General features: G+C 55.5%; 2 protein-coding genes across 10 annotated transcripts in view; one reads left to right on the top strand and one right to left on the bottom strand.

Moving 5' to 3' along the window:
* TJP3 (tight junction protein 3) overlaps window positions 1-12244 on the top strand; it is a 29574-nt gene extending 17330 nt beyond the window's left edge. For 3 of the 4 annotated variants that reach the window (XM_082623695.1, XM_082623693.1, XM_082623694.1), the window contains 14 exons: window positions 43-151; window positions 2559-2617; window positions 2854-2920; window positions 3070-3226; window positions 4079-4187; window positions 4307-4544; window positions 5130-5341; window positions 6701-6796; window positions 9084-9154; window positions 9575-9785; window positions 9874-9974; window positions 10312-10599; window positions 11602-11648; window positions 12016-12244. In XM_082623695.1, coding sequence (XP_082479821.1) covers window positions 43-151; window positions 2559-2617; window positions 2854-2920; window positions 3070-3226; window positions 4079-4187; window positions 4307-4544; window positions 5130-5341; window positions 6701-6796; window positions 9084-9154; window positions 9575-9785; window positions 9874-9974; window positions 10312-10599; window positions 11602-11648; window positions 12016-12118 — 1868 coding nt within the window. In that variant the 3' untranslated portion in view covers window positions 12119-12244. The remainder of the gene's footprint in view (window positions 1-42; window positions 152-2558; window positions 2618-2853; window positions 2921-3069; window positions 3227-4078; window positions 4188-4306; window positions 4545-5129; window positions 5342-6700; window positions 6797-9083; window positions 9155-9574; window positions 9786-9873; window positions 9975-10311; window positions 10600-11601; window positions 11649-12015) is intronic. The other variant, XM_082623696.1, reaches the window with a different exon arrangement.
* Window positions 12245-12332: 88 nt separating this feature from the next.
* Window positions 12333-19676, bottom strand: APBA3 (amyloid beta precursor protein binding family A member 3). Of its 6 annotated transcripts, none has more exons than XM_082622449.1 (11): window positions 19531-19676; window positions 18315-18917; window positions 18187-18226; window positions 14966-15111; window positions 14749-14835; window positions 14482-14643; window positions 13945-14124; window positions 13622-13834; window positions 12861-12980; window positions 12634-12774; window positions 12333-12555 (listed from the first exon to the last, which is right to left on the bottom strand). In XM_082622449.1, exons 2-11 carry the CDS (start codon window positions 18888-18890, stop codon window positions 12484-12486), a joined length of 1737 nt encoding a protein of 578 aa, XP_082478575.1. In that variant the 5' UTR covers window positions 18891-18917; window positions 19531-19676; the 3' UTR covers window positions 12333-12483. The 6 variants fall into 6 exon arrangements, 5 of the variants coding, with proteins under 5 accessions (XP_082478575.1, XP_082478576.1, XP_082478577.1 ...); XM_082622450.1 differs by having other exon boundaries at window positions 18315-18856; window positions 19531-19675; XM_082622451.1 differs by having other exon boundaries at window positions 18315-18856; window positions 19558-19675.
* Between the last annotated feature and the right edge of the window lie 88 nt (window positions 19677-19764).

The raw sequence follows: 19764 nt of genomic DNA, 5'->3' as shown, positions 1-19764 counted from the left end.
CTGGAAGGCGTGCCCGTGGCTGAGACACGCTTTCCCCCACAGACATCTCAGACCTCGGGTCAGAACTGTCTCAGGCGCCACCATCCCATGTACCACCGCCACCCCAGCATGGGCAGCGGAGTCCAGACGCCAGCCGAACCAGCTCCCCCATGTATGTAACCTCATCGGCTAGAATGGCCAAGTGGGATGGGAACGTGGGCCTATCTTTTCCAACATGGGGTAGCCTTGAGGGTGCAGTCATGGCTGCCTGCCTGGAAGAGGCCTCTCCTTTCACACACAGTCCTTCTTGCCTCCTTATTGTGGCTCAGGGTTCTTGGTCCTGGGAGAACCAGATATAGGCGGACTTAAAGCAGAAGGGACAACAGAATTTTACAAGAAGCCCTAGAAGACTTCAAAATGCATAAGCCCTGTCACTGAGCAAGGCTTTTAGAGAGTTCTCTTGGGGACGAAATAGCCACAGCTGTGTGCAGGGATTAGAGGATGCTTATTCGTTATGATGATGTTTATAAAAGGGACAGAGTGGCAGTTATTTTGTTAGCCTCCTGGGGCTGCAGTAACAAAGTGCCACAAACTGGTCAACTTAGAACCACAGAAATTTATGGTCTCAAAGTCCTGGAGACTGAAGACCCAAGTCACGCTGTCAGGGCCACGCTGCCTCTCAAGGCTCTTAGGGGAAAATCTGTTCCAGGCCTTTCTCCTAGCTTCTGGTAGCCTCCGGAATTCCTTGGCTTCCAGGTGGCCGTCTCCCCGCTGTGTGTCTTCATGTCATCTTCCCCCGTGTATGTGTCTCTGTGTCCAGATGTCCCCTTTTTATAAGGACACCAGTCAAACTGGATTAGCCACCCCCCCCACCCCAGTATGACCTCAAGTTCACTAATCACATCATGATGATCCTGGTCCCAATCTGAGATCCTGGGGGTTAGGACCACAGCAGATGAATTTTGAGGGTACACAATTAAGTGCCTTAAAAAACATGACTGCACAACACTTGGGGATTAGGTAACAGGCACCTCATTTAAGCATGCAGTCTCCTGTGAAGTAGGGGGTTGTGTCTGTTATCTACAGCCGTATAACAAATGACCCCCAAACCTGGCCGCTTGAAACAATGGTAAACAGGTATTACCTCACTGTTGCTGAGAGTCAGGAATTGGGGATGGCTTAGCTGGGTGGTTCTGGTTCATGGTCTCATGAGGTTACAGTCAAGACATGGTCTAGGGCTGTGGGCTTTTGGGAGTGGATGATCCCCTTCTAAGCTCCCTCGCATGGCTGTTGGCGGGAGGACCAGGAGGTGGGGGTCATTGCGGTCCATTTTAGAGGCCAGAGGAGGGCCCACGCCAAGGCCCCAGATCTTACTCCACACTAATTAGGGCACTAACTAGCGGTGACACAAGGAGATGGTGTGTGTGTGCTTGGCCCATAGTGAATGCTCTTTATTACGATTGTTAAAATATAATCCTTGCTTGGGAATATTAGACAGCCATGAAACAGGATGTCTCCAAGAGTATATTGAAAAGGCCTTGGGAAAATGCACTTGGCATTGTGTATGGTGAATGAACCGGATTGCAGAATGACACAGGGCAGCATCTCAAAGGGTTTGGGGGACTCTTGTGTGATCTTCCCAGGGATTCCATGGGCACACAGAAGGATCTGTGGACAGATGGCTCCAAGTAGCTTGATGTGTTTCTCCGATGCAGACCCTGTACTCTTTGAACCTGCCCTGTGAGACCTGGGCTGCGGGTACATCATTCTCAAGTGTCTTTCCCCACCCCCAGTCACTCAGCACGGGGTGTTCACAGGCTGTATGTCGGAAATGCTAACATATGGCTTGATCTTGATTTTCTTTCAGAAGTATATATTTCCTCACCGTTTCTTTGAAAGCATCTGAAAGATCTGGAAAGTAACTCTTCTGTGCTAACAGTGGGTTGATTTTGCAGGGAACTTTCTTTCCGTCCTGTGGTTTAACTCTGTGTTAGTCTGCTCAGGCTGTTAACAAAATACCATAGGCAGGAGGCCGGAAGTCCATGGCCAGGGTGCTGGCATGGCCGGTTCCTGGTGAAGGCTTCTTCCTGGCCCATGGACAGCCACCTTCCTGCTGTGTGTTCCCACGGTGGAGAGGGTGATCTCTGGTGTCTTTTATAAGGACACTAATCCCATCATGGGGCCCCCACCCTCATGAACTCATTTAAACCTGGTCACCTCCAAAGGCCCGCCTCCTAAGACCATCCTACTGGGGGTTAGGACTTCAGCATATGAATTTGGGGGGACACAGACATTGGGTCAAGAGCACCTTCTATAACTTTTCACTAATATTAAAACAATAAACATGACTGTTTGTCACAGGCTCACCTCATTTTGAGGCCTTGACTCGACTCAGCCATCCCAGGGCTCGGAGGAGGAAACTGGGGCTCAGAGAGGGGAAGCAGAGGGCCGGAGGTCATACAGCTGCAGAGGGGCAGGACCAGGATTAGAACCTGAGTGCCGATAAATTAAAATTCTTCTAAAAATTGCTACTCAACATCCCCCCACCCCCACCTCACCCCAAATCTGTTCCCCACCAGGGAGAGCCCCCAGCTTCGGCAGGAAAGTTCAGTGGATTCTAGGACTGCGTCAGAACCAGGTGAGCAGAGGGTGGTGACTCTGAGCACCCCTCCTCTGATTTTTCTGATCGCAGCCAATGAGGCTGTACCGAGCAGAGCGGGGAAGGCTGACATGGACCTAAGAGGCCAGGGACAGTTCCCTGGGAAGAAGTGGGGGGCTGGGGGCTGCATTCCAAGGGGCAGGGACACCCCCCAGCAAAGGTTTGGCGGCTGGACCAGTCAGTGTGCTTGGGGAAAACTGGCTGTTCCCTTTCAGACTCCCCGAGGCAAAGGAGCTGTGACATGCACAGCGTGCCTAGCGGTCAGAGCGTGGAAGACCACGGGTATGTGCCCCAGAACAGAGCCCCACAGCTGAGGACCCGCACACCCCGGCTGCCTCCTGGTTCCCGTCACCTGCCTTCTCGCACCAGCATGGGGGTGGGGCTCTACCATCCACGGGCCTGACGCCGTCTGTCACTGCTTCACTGCTCAGGTACAGCCCCGCCTCGCGGGTGGTCCGCTTCCTCAAGGGCGCAAACATTGGGCTGCGGCTGGCCGGAGGCAATGACGTGGGCATCTTCGTGTCCGGGGTGCAGGCGGGCAGCCCGGCAGACGGGCAGGGCATCCAGGAGGGAGATGAGATTCTGCAGGTAAGCGGGGGAGGCTGGTGGTGGGCCTGCTGGGTGGTACCCGAGTCTGTTACTGCTTGTGTGTCCTCCCCCGGGGACCCCCTGGGGACTGGCAAGACCCCCAGAGACATTCAAACATTTTAAGGTTTCCCAGCCTGGGGCATGACCTTGATGATTGGGTCATGACCTTGTGCATGTCACATCCTTGTCAATGTCATGACATCGATGTCCAGCTCATGACCTTTCCCAGGTCACTGCCTCGTTATCGATGTCAGTCTCCTTGTTTGTGTCACTGAGTTGACCGTGACCATGTTGCCTGGGCCGCACCCTTGATCCCTGCGTCCATCCACAGTCCCTTTCTGTGCCACCTCCAGTCTGCCGTGTCCGGGTCGTGGCCCTATCCAGGTCGCGCCTTCGTGGTGTGTCTTTACCTCCATGATAATCAGTGTCTGTGACCTGCCGTCCGGGTCTGTATATTGTGTCCCTGTCACGACCGCATGTCTGTCTTGACTCTTTCAAGTATCACAAAATTCTCACCGGTGTCCTGGTCCTGTCACAGCTGTGACCCACCGTTCCCATGTCTTGATGTTGACAACCTACAGAGCCTCGGTTATGCCTGTACTGATTGCATTCCCTGTATCCTGGTTTCTGGGCCAGACCTTCACGTGTGTGTGTGTGTGTGTGTGTGTGTGTGTGTGTGTGTGTGTGTGAGATGCCCAGGCTGCCACAGGGCAGTGCCCCTTTCGGAAAGCCGTCCCCCAATCTCTGGGGCTCTTGACAGCAGCTCTGGAAGGAGTTGGGTGGAGGGCTTTGTCTGGAGGAAGAGCTGGGATCTTGTGCCCTGGTCCCACCCCTGCACCCACTTCCCGGCAGGTGAATGGTACTCCCTTCCAGAACCTGACCCGGGAGGAGGCTGTGCAGTTCCTGCTGGAGCTGCCCCCGGGCGAGGAGGTGGAGCTGGTGACGCAGAGGAAGCAGGACAGTGAGTGTGTGAGACCGTGTGTGTATGTGAGAGTGCAGCTGGGATCCACGGCCAGGCCCTGGGGAGGGGTCGGGTCTGGGCTGTGGCCCTGCTAGCTCACGGAGCCTCCCTGTCCACAGTCTTCCGGAAGATGGTGCAGTCCTGTGTGGGCGACTCCTTCTACATCCGCATGCACTTTGAGATGGAGCCCAGCCCGCCGTCTGGCCTGGGCTTCACCCGCGGAGACGTCTTCCACGTGCTGGACACGCTGTACCCCGGCCCTGGGCAGAGCCATGCCCGCGGAGGCCACTGGCTGGCGGTGCGCATGGGGCGTGACCTCCGGGAGAAAGAGCGGGGCATCATCCCCAACCAGAGCAGGTGCGGACTGCCCACTGGAACAGGGCACAGCATTACTACTTAGCATCCTTGGTGATTCACTCCGGGGAGCCATGCAGAAGGCTCAGGGCTGACCAGTCAGTGCTTGTATGAGTTTCCTGCAGGTGCTGTAACAAATTACCACAAACCTAGGGGCTTTGAACAACACACTTTTATCCTCTCATGTTCTGGAGCTCAGAAATGAGTGTGATGGGGCTAAATCAGGTGTGGGCAGGGCTGGTCCTTCTGGAGGCTCCAGGGGAACATCCGTTCCTGCCTTTTCCAGCTTCTAGAGGTGCCGCATCCCTGGCTTGCGTCCCCTTCTGCATCCTCACAGCCAGCAGCGCAGCATCTCCCGTCTCTCTCTGCCTCTGACCCTCTCGCCTCCCTCTTATAAGGACCCTGTGATGACACTAGGACCCCCGGGGAATCCAGGGTCATCCGCATCTCAGGGGCCTTAACCCCACCTGCAAAGTCCCCTTTGCCGTGAGAGGTGACATATTCACAGGTCCCGGGATTAGGCCTTGGACATCTTTGGGCCTGTGATCCTGGATCCCAGTGCTCACTCATCTCCTCTCTTCTCTCCAGGGCGGAGCAGCTGGCCAGTCTGGAGGCTGCCCAGCGGGCCGTGGGGGTCGGGCCTGGAGCCTCAGCGGGCTCCAGCACACGGGCCGAGTTCTGGCGGCTGCGGGGTCTTCGTCGGGGAGCCAAGAAGACCACCCATCGGAGCCGTGAGGATCTGTCAGCTCTGACCAGACAGGGTCATTACCCGCCATATGAACGCGTGGTGCTGCGAGAAGGTGGGCCAGGGTGGGAGGGGCCGGGGGGGGCCTCAAGTAAGAGTGTTCAGAAGCCACAATCCTTACTTCTGTCCTTCCACCCAAAATATCCCCTTTTGGTTACTTTAGGATGAAAATACACACGCACAAAACCAGCACATAGATCCTTTCCCTACCTGAGAACCAGGGATAAAAATACACCTCATTCAGATTTCAGGAAGGGAAGAGATTAAGCTCTTGCCCACAGCCTCAGGGCAGAAGGATTAAAACCAGGTGCTGAGGCTTTTTAAAGAAAACGGCGGGAGGGTGGGAATAGCAGGTGACCCAGGACAGGAAAGGGCTGAGCTGCTTTCCAGCTGCTGCTCCGTCGTCCAGAAGAAAAAGGCTCAAACATAAAAGGCTATGTACTTGGGTTTCCCTGGTGGCGCAGTGGTTGAGAGTTTGCCTGCCGATGCAGGGGACACGGGTTCATGCCCCGGTCTGGGAGGATTCCGCATGCCGCGGAGCGGCTGGGCCCGTGAGCCATGGTGAGCCATGGCAGCGGAGCCTGTGCTCCGCAACGGGAGAGGCCGCAATAGTGAGAGGCCCGAGTACCGCAAAAAAAAAAAAAAAAAAAAAAAAAGGCTACTTAATTTCTACCCCCAGCCAACGAAAGTTTAGAAATCTGAACGTATCGAGTTTTTAAGAGCAAGAGAGAGGCCTGGAAGGAGAGGAGAAAAAGAGAGAAGGGTCAGGTGTAAAGAGCGGTCTGCTTACTCACTTTTCTCTGGCCAAGATGCCTTCTGCACCCACTTCCTCACTGGTAGAAGGGAGTATTGGTGAGGCCAGGGGTCAAACAAGCTCTTCCTGCAAAGGGCCAGACAGTATTTTAGGCTTTACAGGCTAGATGGTTTCTGTCCAAATGACTCAACTCTGCAGGAAGGCAGGAGAGAGGGGACATGCTGGATGTGGCTTTGTGCCAATAAAACTTTATTTACAAAAACAGGCAGTGGATTGGATGTGGCCTGAGGGTTGTAATGGTGGTTGCCAATCACTGAGTTAGCTGGGTTCAGCTGCTCTGACAGACCCCAAACTGTATAAACAAGAAGTTTCCTTTTTAAGTAACAGTCTCAGTATAAGAAGGCCAAGAGGTCTCACACCTTCCCTTGAAGGATACAACCCAGATTTCACACATCATTCTGCTTGCATCCCATTGGCCAGGATGTAGTCACATGGCCATCCTTAGCTTCAAGGGAGACTGGGAGTTGTAGTCTTTAGCTGGGCAGCTATGGGCCTGGCTAGATCTACTATGGAGAAAGTGGAGAGGCAGTTGCACAAGAAGCTAGCAGACTTTGCCCCGCATGGGATCCTGATTCTTGTCATTGATTCTCTGCCCCACAGCCAGTTTCAAGCGCCCGGTGGTGATCCTGGGACCCGTGGCTGACATTGCTATGCAGAAGTTGACTGCTGAGATGCCTGATGAGTTTGAAATTGCAGGTGAGAAACCAGGTCCCATAGCAACCTCATTGGTGAATCATTTCATAACCCTTTCCTAGGTTGAGGCAGCTTGATAAGGGGGCTGCTAATGATGCTGTTTGGGGGAAAGAGTTAGAACAACCATGCCAAACGTGAGGCAGACCAGCCGCCAGCACCCCCTCCAACCCCTGGGCCAGACACCCTCAAACAATCTTGCCATCCTTTACCTGGATAGAGCCTCAGAATCCTTCTTTAACACAGTTCACCAAGCAGCCATTGCCAATGGAGCCAGTTGGACAATTGCCAGTTGTCTGTTTGTTCAAGAAATTTGTCTATTGAGCTATAGACACAGCATCGAATGAATACACAGGGTCTCCCGAGGAGACCAAAAATGAACAACCTAGGAACAATTAAGCTAGAGTAGAGAATCAACAAATTACAGCTCCTGGGCCAAATATGGCTGTTTTTATTCAGCCTGCTAATTAAGAATGGTTTTCAGAGACTTCCCTGGTGGTGCAGTGGTTAAGAATCCTCCTGCCAATGCAGGGAACATGGTTTCGAGCCCTGGTCTGGGAAGTCCCACATGCCGCAGAGCAACTAAGCCCATGCGCCACAACTACTGAGCCTGAGCTCCAGTGCCCGCGAGCCACAACTACTGAGCCCGTGCACCTAGAGCCTGTGCTCCACAACAAGAGAAGCCACCACAATGTGAGAAGCACATGCACCGCAACGGAGAGTAGCCCCCGCTCACTGCAACTAGAGAAAGCCCGCGTGCCACAATGAAGACCCAATGGCAGCCAACAATAAATAAATTTTAAAGAAAAGAATGGCATTGATATATTTTTTAATTTTATTTTATTTTTGAAATAGGTGTGGCTCTTTTATTTATTTATTTATTTTTGGCTGCATTGGGTCTTCGTTGCTGCACGTGGGCTTTTCTCTAGTTGCGGCGAGTGGGGGCTACTCTGTTGAGGTGCGTGGGCTTCTCAGTCCAGTGGCTTCCCTTGTTGTGGAGCATGGGCTCTAGGCGCACGGGCTTTAGTAGTTGTGGCACACGGGCTTCAGTAGTTATGGCACACGGGCTTAGTTGCTCCGTGGCATGTGGGATCTTCCTGGACCAGGGCTCGAACCTGTGTCTCCTGCATTGGCAGGCAGATTCTTAACCACTGCACCACCAGGGAAGCCCAAGAATGGTATTGATATATTTTAAATGGTTAAAAAGAAGTTAAAACAATTTTTTTGTGACATGTGAAAAGAGCTGAAAGCTGCAACTTGAACAGATACTTGTACATGAAGATTCATCATGATTCACAGCAGCCAAAAGATGGACACAACCCAAGTGTCCATCGACAGGTGATGGATAAATAAAACGTGCTCCATGCACACCATGGAATATTACTCAGCCTTAAAAAAGGAAGGAAGTTCTGACACTCACTACAGCATGGATGAACACTGAAGACATCATGCTCAGTGAAATAAGTCAGATACAAAAAGACAAACACTGTCTGATTCCACTCACAGGAGGTCCCTGGAGGAGTCACATCCACAGAGACAGGAAGTAGATGGTGGGGGCCAGGGGCTGGGGGAGGGGGATGAGGAGTCAGTGTTTCATGGGGACAGTTTCAGTTTGGGAAGATGAGAAAGTTCTGGAGATGATGGTGGGGATGGTTGCACCACAGTGTGAATGCACTTAATGCTACTGATCTGTGCACTTAAAAATGGTTAAGGTGGTATGTGTTATGTTACACACATTTTACCACAACAAAGAGAAAAAAGGCAAGTATGCGTCCCCCTCCTTTTAGGCCCCAGCGTGCCTTCTCCCTCAGCTGCCATGCTATCTAGGAGGGCTTTCTAGAGGAACCAGTACTCCATCTCATGTCCTAGAGGACAGATACGGGATGGGAGAGTAGCTTTTTTTCGGGTCACAGCCCAAGCAAAGGTCCAGAGTCGGGATCGAGCCTGGGAAAGTGAGTGTGTGGAGCACAGACTGCATCTGTCTCCCCATCATGCCAGTCGTTGGCTCAGTGACTCTGAGCTGGTGACCGTATGTCCCTGGCTCAGTTTCCCCATCTGCCAGTAACAGCCACTCCTGTTCAGGAGGAGGAGGTGCGGGTCGTGGTCAGGAGGGGACCCAGTGTGGTGTCAGGAGTGGGGCCAGCAGGAGCTGCTGCTGCTGGCGTTAGGATTTCTCTCAAGGGCCATGGGGAGCCATGGTGGGTTCTTGAGCAGGGGAGGGGCAGGGAGACATGAATTTGAAGGGCCAGTGGACTGCCCTCCCGAAGCTGCCAGTCGCCTCTCCCCTCCACAGAGAGCATGTCAAGGACCGACAGCCCCTCCAAGATCATCAAGCTGGACACCGTGCGGGTGATTGCAGAGAAAGTAAGCAAGGCTCTGCTGTGGGTCCCATTTCACGGATGGGGAAACCGAGGCCCAGGACTCCAACCTGTTCTGGCCCCACACCCCGCAAGTGTGGTTTTCCCCCTCTTGGAGGCTTTGTGATGTGGGGGACTTGAGGGAGACAGAGCCTGCCCAGAGTCACACAGCAGCAGGTCCTGGGAAGAGGCAGAGACTCAAACTGGGGCTCTGGTGCTCAAGACACGGTGGCCTGGTCTATCACCAAGCCCCACCCCAACATGCTGGCCTGCAGATGTGAGAGGCTGAGGTCCACTCTGACCTCAGACTCTTCATCTCTGTCTCTCTGATTCTTCACCTGTCTCTGATACTCTGTCTCTGGGTGTTTTTCCCTCCACTGTCTCTCTGTCTCCCTCCCTGACGGCCCCCAACATTGGCCCGGCCCAGGACAAACACGCACTCCTGGACGTGACACCCTCAGCCATTGAGCGCCTTAACTACGTGCAGTACTACCCAATCGTGGTCTTCTGTGTCCCCGAGAGCCGGACAGCCCTCAAGGCACTGCGCCAATGGCTGGCCCCCACCTCGCGCCGCAGCTCCCGCCGCCTCTATGCTCAGGCCCAGAAGCTGAGGAAGCACAGTGACCACCTCTTCACAGGTGGGGCGGGAGCTGAGGGTCTGGGGTGGGCGGTGGGTCCTGGCCTGAGTCTCCCAGCCATGCTGATGCCCCTCCCCCCTGCCCGCAGCCACCATCCCCCTGCAGGGCACAAGCGACTCCTGGTACCAAGAGCTCAAGGCTATCATCCGTGAACAGCAGACGCGGCCCATCTGGACGGCCGAGGACCAGGTACCTGCGAGGGTTTGGGATCAGTCGCAGTTAGGGCTGGGTTAGGGGCCATGGCCAAGGCCCAGATTTGACCTGAGGCTAGGGTCTGGACCTGGTTCCTGGGGTGAGATGGGATTGGGGTCTTCTCCTGACGCTGGAGTCAGGGTTGGGGCTCAGCTCAGATGTGGCGGCTCAGTCTGGACCAAGGTCAATGTTCAGGACTCACCTTGGGGTCAAGGGTTAAGGCTCACTTTGAGGTTGAGGACTGGAGTTTGAAAGGTGGTGTCCCGGGTCTGGGGTTTTCTCTAAGATCAGGGAGGGCCGGGGCTCGGCTCAGCCAGGCCATGTGCACCCGCAGCTGGACAGCTCCTCAGAGGACAACCTGGACCTCCCTCATCGCAGCCTGGCTGACAGCTCCGCGGATCTGAGCTGTGACAGCCGGCTCAACAGCGACTATGAGACAGACGGCGAGGGCGGCGTCTACACGGACGGCGAGGGCTACACGGATGGCGAGGGTGGGCCCCACATGGACGTGGACGAGGGGCCCCTGGCGCCAGCCCTGGCCCGATCCTCGGAGCCCGTGCTGGAGGATGAGCCTCGGATCCTGCACGATCACGGGAGATCCTCGGGTCACCGGGGGACCCAGGTGAGCTGAGCACCAGGCTGGCCCCAGCAAGGGTCTCGGGACGGGGCTGAGACACCTGGGGAGTCTATTTTCTGCCAGGATGTCGAGGAACAGATACTCCCCCGACCAGATCAGTAGCTGGGACCTGGATCTAGGGTATTTGAACCACTGAGTCACTTAAAGCAAATATTCAACCTCTGCATGAGTTTCCTTATCTGAGATACAGGGATTGATGGTAAAGTCTTGACGTCATGAGCTTGACCTTGTGGGTGGCGGCCATCCATCTTGCAGAGGGAGAAAGGAGGTTAACGCTATTTTGTTGTTGTTGTTGTTTGGCCACGCAGCTTGTGGGATCTTAGTTCCCTGACCGGGGATCAAACCTGGGCCCCCTGCGGTGGAAGCTCAGAGTCCTAACCACTGGACCACCAGGGAATTCCCACAAGCTTGTTGTTTAAACAGAATACACTTAGTCCAAGTCCCGGCCCACGGGAGTCGGGTGTTTAACAAATATTGACTTAGCACTTATTCTCTGTGCGGCTGCCACAGCCTCCAAGGTGCCTTTCTGTGAATTTGACAAATTCCTCCAGACCCTCTCTAGAGAAATGTAAAACTGCACAAATCTATGATGTCTCTGGTTGAATGGTGCTCCGTGGGGTTGTGCAGTACCCGACCTGCTCAACTGTCCATGGCATCCTGATTATGGGGTAGGCTCTCCTCTAAGCACTTGACATATACGAACTCATTTATGAACTCCTGACAACAGCCCTCTGAGGAAAGTCACAGATGGGAAACCCCACTCCCCCTTTGCTGACAGGCTGGGAGATCACAGCCAAGGCCTTCCCCTGTCCCAGGCTGTTTTCTCATTTAAAATTGGGGATGAGCTCCAGACTTCTGTGGGGGCAAGGAGAAAGCCTGTGGGTAGCACTGCCGGGGGCAAAGGTGGGGAGGTGGGATGGGGTGGTTACTCATCCCAGCTTATCATACTTGGGGGATAAGTGTTAACCTCCTTTCTCCCTCTGCAAGGTGGATGGCCACCACCCACAGGGTCAATGGCGACAGGACAGCATGCGGTAAGGGCTCCTGTACTCCACGTTGGGGGGCCTCAACCCTCCCCCTGGGTCTCAGGGTGTCGGGTGGAGAAGAGGCCTAGAACCAAGCTATGCCTTTGTGGTGTTGGGAGCCTACTGAGACAGAGCCAGACAGAGCCACTCCAAGCCCCATGTAGTTAGGGCCATGGGAGTAGGAATCCTCTTCCTGGGAGGATTGGGAGGGCTCCCTGAAGGAGGGGAATTTGGAGTGGGCTTTGAAGGATGTGTAGGAGTTTGTCAGTCTTGCTCATCTCTGACTGCACCCACTGTGCCTAGCCCAGAGTCAACTCAGATAATGGTAGGTAAGTCCACCCCACCCACAGCCTCTGTTCTATTTTCTGATCCGCAGGACATATGAGCGGGATGCTCTGAGGAAAAAGTTTACACGAGCCCGAGATGTGGAGTCCTCTGACGAAGATGGCTCTGACTGGGGACCAGCCACTGACCTGTGACCCCTCCCAGGTGGCCAGCTGGCCTGTCCTCCCTTTTTCTCCCTGGAGCTGAGACTCAGCTTCCCACACAGAACCTGGAAACCTGCCTCCCTCTGCCCGATCTTTAATAAATGGAGTATTTTCACAGCACTGGCTTCTAGTGACTTCCAGGGACAAGGGGCCAGAGTAGGGTGCTGTCTTTCCTCCCTCAACCCCACAGACCCAGATCTGAGACTTTGCCCATTCAATAAGCTTTTAATTTTTTACATAAGAAAATAATGTAGAACCAAGAAACTTTTGGGGCCCTGGCCAGGCGAGGAGGGTCCGCGGACAGAGTTCCAGGGCCGGCCGGGGCTAAGGCACAGTGGTTGGGGGAAGGTGGCCGGTCACAGGTACACCGGCTGCTCCTGGCCTGTGAGCAGGCGGTAGGTGGCAGCAGGCATCGTCTTGATGTGGACCTAGGGGCGGAGAGGAGGCGGCAGCTGGAGGTGGCCTCCTCCCACTCAGGCCCCGCCCACCACCCCCGCGCAGCGCACCTCAATGTGGGCCTCCGTGAGCAGCTCAATGATGCGGGCGTGGGGCGTGGCCACCACACTCTGCCCATTGATCTCAATGATGCGGTGCCCCACGCGGACGCCCCCGCGCTCGGCAATGCCACCCCGGAGGAGGCTGCAGATCTGGGGGGACAGGAAGGGCCACGCTGCTCAGGGGGCCACGCCTGGGGCCGCCCACCCCCCACCGGGTCCCTGGACTGGGGACTCACTATGCCGTCCTCCACGCAGAAGCCCAGCTGCTCGCGGACGTGGGGCCGGCGGATGATGGCCGTGGTGACCGGCGGGCAGTGGACGATGCTGAGGGTCACCAGCGTCTGAGACTTCACTTCCTGTGCAGGATGGGGGCTGTTGGCCTGGCTGGGCCTCCGGGGGGGGCTGCCAGACTTCCTGTTGGGCTGCAGCCCCTCCTGGGCCTGTTTACCCACTCATAAAATGGAACCTATAGATTCTACAAGGCCCCTTGAGAAGTGGTTAAGAATGCAGACCAGAGCTGGCGGCCTTGGAGTCAGAGCTGTGCCACCTCTCACCTCCCTGGGCCTCAGTTTCCTCATGGTCAAAAGCAAGGTTCTAGCAGTGCCCGCAAGGCTCGGTTACAAGCACTCAGTAACACACTGCGTGAACCGTGTCAGACTTGCCCTTCTGGCCTGGCCAGGCCCCTCCCCATCTCTGAACCTCAGTCTCCCAGTCCGGGCAGCTCAAGAATACACTTGCTGCCTCATGGCAGAGAGGACAGGCCTTGTGTTCCAATCCTGCTCCCGCACCAGAGCGGTGTCCCTGGACTTACCCTCTCTGAGCCTCGGTTTCCCAGAGTGCACGGGAGCGGGTAGGACTTGAAGCTCTACTTGCCCGTTCTGGACTGAGACACAGAGACCTGGCCTCGGGCTCACCTCCCTGGCCACGTGGGGAGGGGGGGCCTGCCATCTGGGGGGCCCTCGCAGGCCCTCTGCCCCGGCCACCCCAGAGGACTCACGCGGACGGCAGCCTGGCAGGCGGCCAGGGGCAGCCCCACCAGGCTGGTCCCGTTGATGGCAGTGATGCGGTCTCCGATGCTGAGGGCCCCTGAGCGCTCGGCGGGGCCCCCGTGCAGCAGGTTGGCGATGACGGCCGTGGGCAACAAGGAACCCCAGCCCGACTCCACCAGGGCTACGCCCAGACCCTCACCCCGGCGTTTCTCGATGCACACCTGGGGGGTCACAGGTGGCGCTTCAGGGCTGCTTGGAGGAGGTGGGTGGGGGGCGCGGGAGGGCTTCAGGGCCATTTGGTGGGCCGGGATGGGGGGACCTGCTTGCTCACCTCCCTGCAGTTCTCACTGTTGGAGAAGTGGTCGAGGTCCCCGTTGTGGAGGTGGCCGGGGCCCGTGGCCCCCTGGCTCTGCTGGGAGCCCACCTGGCTGGGGTTGATCCCGCTTTCCCGCAGGAACTGGCTGTAGGCCACGGCAAAGGCCTGGCCGATGGCCTGGGCGATGAGCTGGGCCTGTGGGGTGGGCAGCACCTCTCTGGGGGTCCCACCCACCTCCTTCAGGTCCTCCCCCAGCCACTGACATCCCTACTACCAGCCCATCCACCCCCAAGTGGGACTGGCCTGCCAGCCGCTGGCCAAGCATCTAGGGGGAGGGGAAGGGAGACAGGCCTGGGGCAGGGAGGGTTTGGGGAGATGGCTGCCAGTCTCAGGCTCTTACAGGAAGGCCTGGAACATATGGCTCAGGGCCTTCAGGAGGGTGAGGACGGAAGGACGCTGGGGTGACAGTGCGACCAGGTGGGGCTTTGGTGGAGAGCAGGGGCCGCTGTGAGGTCCCCCTCGCCCTCAGGACACCCGGAGCCCGCTGCTCACGTCCTCTGAGTGGAAAACGTGGCAGATCATCTTGTAGAGCCGGCGGCTGTGGGGCTGGGGTGCCGGCCGCCGGGCCAGCCGCCGCCGGGCCATGAGCACCAGGACGCTGCCGATGTCGGCGATGTAGGAGATGGTCTGCAGGGCATGGTCCATCAGGGCCTCCTGGAGGGGGCGGGGAGACTGGGCTGGGTGGGCTGCGGGGGCCTCACTCGGCCTCACCCTCAGCAGAGGCGCCCACGCCCCAGAGGCCAGGCCTGGGCCCCGTACCTGGGAGTCAGCCGTCAGAACCTTGACCCTCTTGGTGGAGACGAAGAGGTCTACCTCTGTCATCGGCTGGGTCTCCCCATCGGGGGCCTGCGGGGGGCGGGGTGGGACGTGGAGGCCCCCAAAGACCCAGACTCTGACCCGCCAGGCTCAGAGGGTCTCGGGGGACCCGGCCTGCAGCCCACCTGCCCCCCACCCACCTGCCGGCCCCTGGCTTCACCTTGACGCGATCCATGGCCTCCTGGGCCTGCGCCATGCGCGTGCTGGGGGGCGGGTTTCGCTCGGACACCAGCTGGGTGGAGCCCAGGTATTTGGCCCCGAATATGACACCATCTAGGAGGTCTTCGTGGTCACAGGGGCCGGACGCTGAGGGTGACAGCAGAGACGGGTCAGCCCCCTAGAACCTCTGCCAGGCTCGCCTACCCCTGCGGGCTCTGCCCAGAGCCCTGAATGGTCTGGAAGCACAGAGAGTTCTGCCCCACGGCTTGGCACTTGGAGCCACACACGTCTGCCCACGGTCCCAGAGCCACCCCATCAGCCGGAGCCACAGATCAGTGGCTCGGCCCTCATGGATGTAGAGCCCTCCGTCAGTCTAGAGCCAGCTCCGTCCACAGCTCAAGGACTCCCAGGCAGAGGACGCGGTTTCAGAAGCAGGCTCTGCATCCAGAACCACGGCCAGAAACAGCTCTAGTGCCCATAGATAGCACCGCCCTGTGTTGCTAGAATTCCAGGAATCAGGCTAGAACCAGACAGTCCCACTCCTATTTCTAAAACCCTTGACATTACAGAACCATAGTCAACTCTGCTGGATGAATCCCAATCAATCTACAGCCAGTCAGCTCTGCCCACTGCTCTAGAATTCTCTATCGGCCCAGGACCACAGACAACTCTACTCCATGGTCATAGAACTGCCCAAACAGAGTAGAAAGAGGAAACTGTCCATATACCTCAGACTCTCATACTGTCCAGAAACCCAGGTGGTTCCTGATCTGTGATTCTAGAACTCCCTGACACGTCTCAAACCACAGAATTCTGCCTGGGATTTTAGAAACCTACACTGCTCCAGAATCACACTTTTCCACTATGTGATTCCAGAACGTCTTGATCAAGATAGCATTGGGAAACTCCTCCTGTGGTTCTAGAATCCCCTCAATAACTCACAACTGCAGATGCACTGGGCAATTCTAAGAATTATCTGAACAATCCAGAAACGAACAACTCTGCTCGTGGTTCTAGAATCCCCCCAACCCAGCTCAGAACCACAAAAAGCTTTGCCCCCGTGGCTCTAGAATTCCCTGAGCAACCTAGAGCCAGACAGCAGCGCCAGTGATTCTAGAATATTCTAACCAATAGCTATTGCTTTTTGGAGAAACACAGGCCACAGGGAATGAAACCACATTCCCGTGAACTTAAAGGATAGCCAGTTCTGCCCACTGTCCTTCATGATCTAAGCATTCCAGAACAACAGATAACTCTGCTCTGGGTTCTAGAACTGCACCATCCAATATGGTAGCCACCAGGCACATGCGGGTATTGTGCACTTGAAATGTGGCTGGTCTGGACTTAGACGTGCTGTAAGTGTAAAATGCACGCCGGATTTAGAAGCTCTCATAAAAAAAATGTAAAATTATAAAATGTTGACTGTATGTTTAAATAACATTTTAAATATATGAGCTTAATTTAAATGTTATTAAAGTTAATTTTTAGTGTTTGCTTTTTTAATGTGGATAACTAAAAAATTTCAAGTGACATGTGGCTCAAATTCTATTTCTGTTGTATAGCTGTAGAACTTTCTAGAATTGGACAGTTCTGCCCAGTTCTAGTACAGCTCCTAAAGGTCTAGAACCAGAGATAAATTCTATTCACTCCATGGTTCTAGAACTCCCCAGTCTGAGTAGAACCTGACAGCTCTGTTCATCATTCCAGAACACCCTCATCAGCTGAGGTCACTTTAATCTAGAACCACAGGCAAAATGCTAGGTTCTGGAACTCTCTAGGTGAATCACAGCTCCACCCATGACTCTAGAACCTTCTTGGAACTACAAGTTCAAACCAGCTTCCTTTCCCACAACCACAGAACTTGTTCTTTGATCTAGAGCCTCAGATAGTGTGGGGGAGAATGTTCTAGAACATTCCAGGTGGCCAGAACAGGTACTTCTCATGCCTTGAGAGCAGATTGGCAAGCTTTTCTGCAAAGGCCCAAAGAGTAAATATTTTTTATTTTGTGGGCCAGATGGTCTCCATTGTAACTACTCAGTCTGGCTGTTGTAACATGAAAACTGCCACAGACAACATGCTAATGAATGGTCATGAGTCTGTCCCGATAAAACTTTATTTGTGGATGCTGAAATTTGAATTGCCTATCATTTTCACCTGTCAAAAAATGTTCTTTCAAGTTTTTTCAACCATTTAAAAATGTATGGGGGCTTCCCTGGTGGCCCAGTGGTTAAGAATCTGCCTGGCAATGCAGGGGACACGGGTTCGAGCCCTGGTCTGGGAAGATCCCACATGCCATGGAGCAACTAAGCGCATGCACCACAACTACTGAGCCTGGCTCTAGAGCCCGCAAGCCACAACTACTGAGCCCGCGTGCCACAACTACTGAAGCCTGTGCACCTAGAGCCTGTGCTCTGCAACAAGAGAAGCCACCGCAATGAGAAGCCTGCGCACCGCAACGAAGAGCAGCCCCTGCTCGCCGCAACTAGAGAAAGCCCATGAGCAGCAATGAACACCCAACACAACCAAAAATAAATTAAAAAATAATAATAAAATAAAAATAAAAATGCATGGGCTTCCCTGGTGGCGCAGTGGTCGAGAGTCCGCTTGCCGACGCAGGGGACGCGGGTTCGTGCCCCGGTCCAGGAAGATCCCACATGCTGTGGGGCGGCTAGGCCCGTGAGCCATGGCCACTGAGCCTGCGCATCCGGAGCCTGTGCTCCGCAACGGGAGAGGCCACAACAGTGAGAGGCCCGCGTACAGCAAAAAAAAAAAAAAAAAAAAAAAATGCATGGGACTTCCCTGGTGGTCCAGTGGTTAGGACTCACGCTTCCACTGCAAGGGGGTGCAGGTTCAATCCCTGGTCGGGGAACTAAGATCCCACATGCTGCGTGGCGTGGCCAAAAAAAATAAAATTAAATAAATAAATAAAAATGCAGAAGCTGTCTTAGCTCACAAAACATACCAGAAAGTCCATGGATGGTAATTTACCAACCCTTGCTCTAGAATCAAGTCAAGTGCTACAATTTGCCAAGTCTGCCCTAACGCTCCCTATTCATTCTAGAACATTCTCAGGACTGTCTCTCTTCTTTCAGTTGTCTGGAATCTATTCAAAACCAACCTCAGAACCTCTCTAGAAGCAACTTTGTGCCAGGTTTTGGGAGCTTGAGTCGGGCTGTTCTGAAACCCCGAAGTCCCTGGGGCCAGTGTGGGCGGAACACTCACCCTCCTGGAGGGCAGGGTAGGAAGCCAGGGTCTCGGGGCTCTGGAAGAAGACAGAAGAGGGGTAGGCCTGAGTCCTCCTGCTTGGCTCCCAGCAGTGGAGCGGTCTGGGGGGGCGGGGCGGGCTCTACCTGGGCACTGGCAGGTGGCTCTTCAGAAGTGACTAGAGGTACTGTCTCCAGCCAGGGTTCTGGGGAGCTGCTTGAGCTCCTGCCCTCGTCCTGCTCGACAGAGGCTCCTTCTGCCCACTCCTGGGGGCCCATATCCCCCTCTGGGTCATCAGGGGGCTGCAAGAGGCGAGGAGCAGGGTCTGGAGGTTCCTGGGGACCTGACTGGGAAGGAGGGCGTTCGTCTTGCTGCAAGAGGCTCAGCAAGTCTTCCCGGCCAGCCTCGGCGGACAAGAGTCCATGGGCATCAGTGATGTCCTGAGAGGCCAGGCCGTGGCCAGTGGCAATGTGCAAGGGGCATGGGGGTCCGTCTGGGGACAGGCCCACCAGATCACCTGGCAGAGCTTCAAACTGTTGCAGCAGGTCCTGAATATTTAGCCCGTCAAGTTCCATCTGACTCAGGCTGCCGGGGCCTCCTGGTGCTGGGTCCCACTGGCAATCAGGGGTGAGGTCCTGAGAGGGTGAAAGTGTGTCCCTGGGCTCCTCCAAGTCCATGGCTGGAGGTCCTGGAGGGGGTTGGGAGGTTGTCAGGAATTCCATGCCTGGACCCTGGGCTCAGGCCAGCATCTGAAAGAGAGAATCAAAGATGAGATTTCCTGGTTGCCAATTTGGTACCAGGCTCTCACCTGGTATGTATTCATACAGGACACATAATTTAATCCCCATCATACCCCGCAAGGAAGGTTCTGCTATGATCCTCATTTTACAGACAAGGAAACTGAGGTGCAGAATGAGCAACTGTAAGGCTGTGGCTTCCCAGGCTCCAAACCCCGGGGGATTCCCCTGTACCCGTTGCTCCAGACCACTCCCCATCCGTGGACCCTGTTCACCCCGGCCCTGGTTCTTCCAAGTCTTCCTCCCCGGGGATGTGGAGGCTGCAGACATACTCTGACTATATAGACCCGACCGGTGTAGGTCGCCGAGACCCAGGACTCAAGACCTCAGTCCAAGACCTTAGACCCATAATTTCAGACTTAATTCTAGAGTTCCAAGATGCCAGAAAGCGGACTCTCATCTCAAAACCTCCAATGCCAACCTCAGGATCGACCCCAGACTCAGACCTGGAACTCAGACCCAGCCTGAAGACGCAACTCGAGCCTAAAGCTGAGTTAAGACCCCAGTCCTCTAGCAGACCCGACTCAAGACTTCAGACCCGTGACCTCAGGCGCTGGCTCCAGACCTCGCTCTGCTCCGCCGGCACACTCACTTCCCAAAACGAGATGGCCTCAACCCGCGAGGCCCCTAGGACCCCGCTCCCTGGCTCGTCCGGTCCTGCCCGTCGCCGCCGCTCACCAGTTCCCGGACTGGGCGCTGGCAGATCTGTCCGCACAGCGTTCCTGGACCACTGGGCATGCGCACGCCCGCGGGGCTTGCTGGGAAATGTAGTTCTCTCAGCCAGCCTGGCCGCGCGGGG

This window comes from Mesoplodon mirus, assembly GCF_964341445.2.
Source record: "Mesoplodon mirus genome assembly, chromosome: 5".
NCBI lineage: Eukaryota > Metazoa > Chordata > Mammalia > Artiodactyla > Ziphiidae > Mesoplodon > Mesoplodon mirus.
The sequence above is the reverse complement of the archived record's forward strand: the minus strand, read 5'-3'. Positions and strand labels throughout refer to the sequence as shown.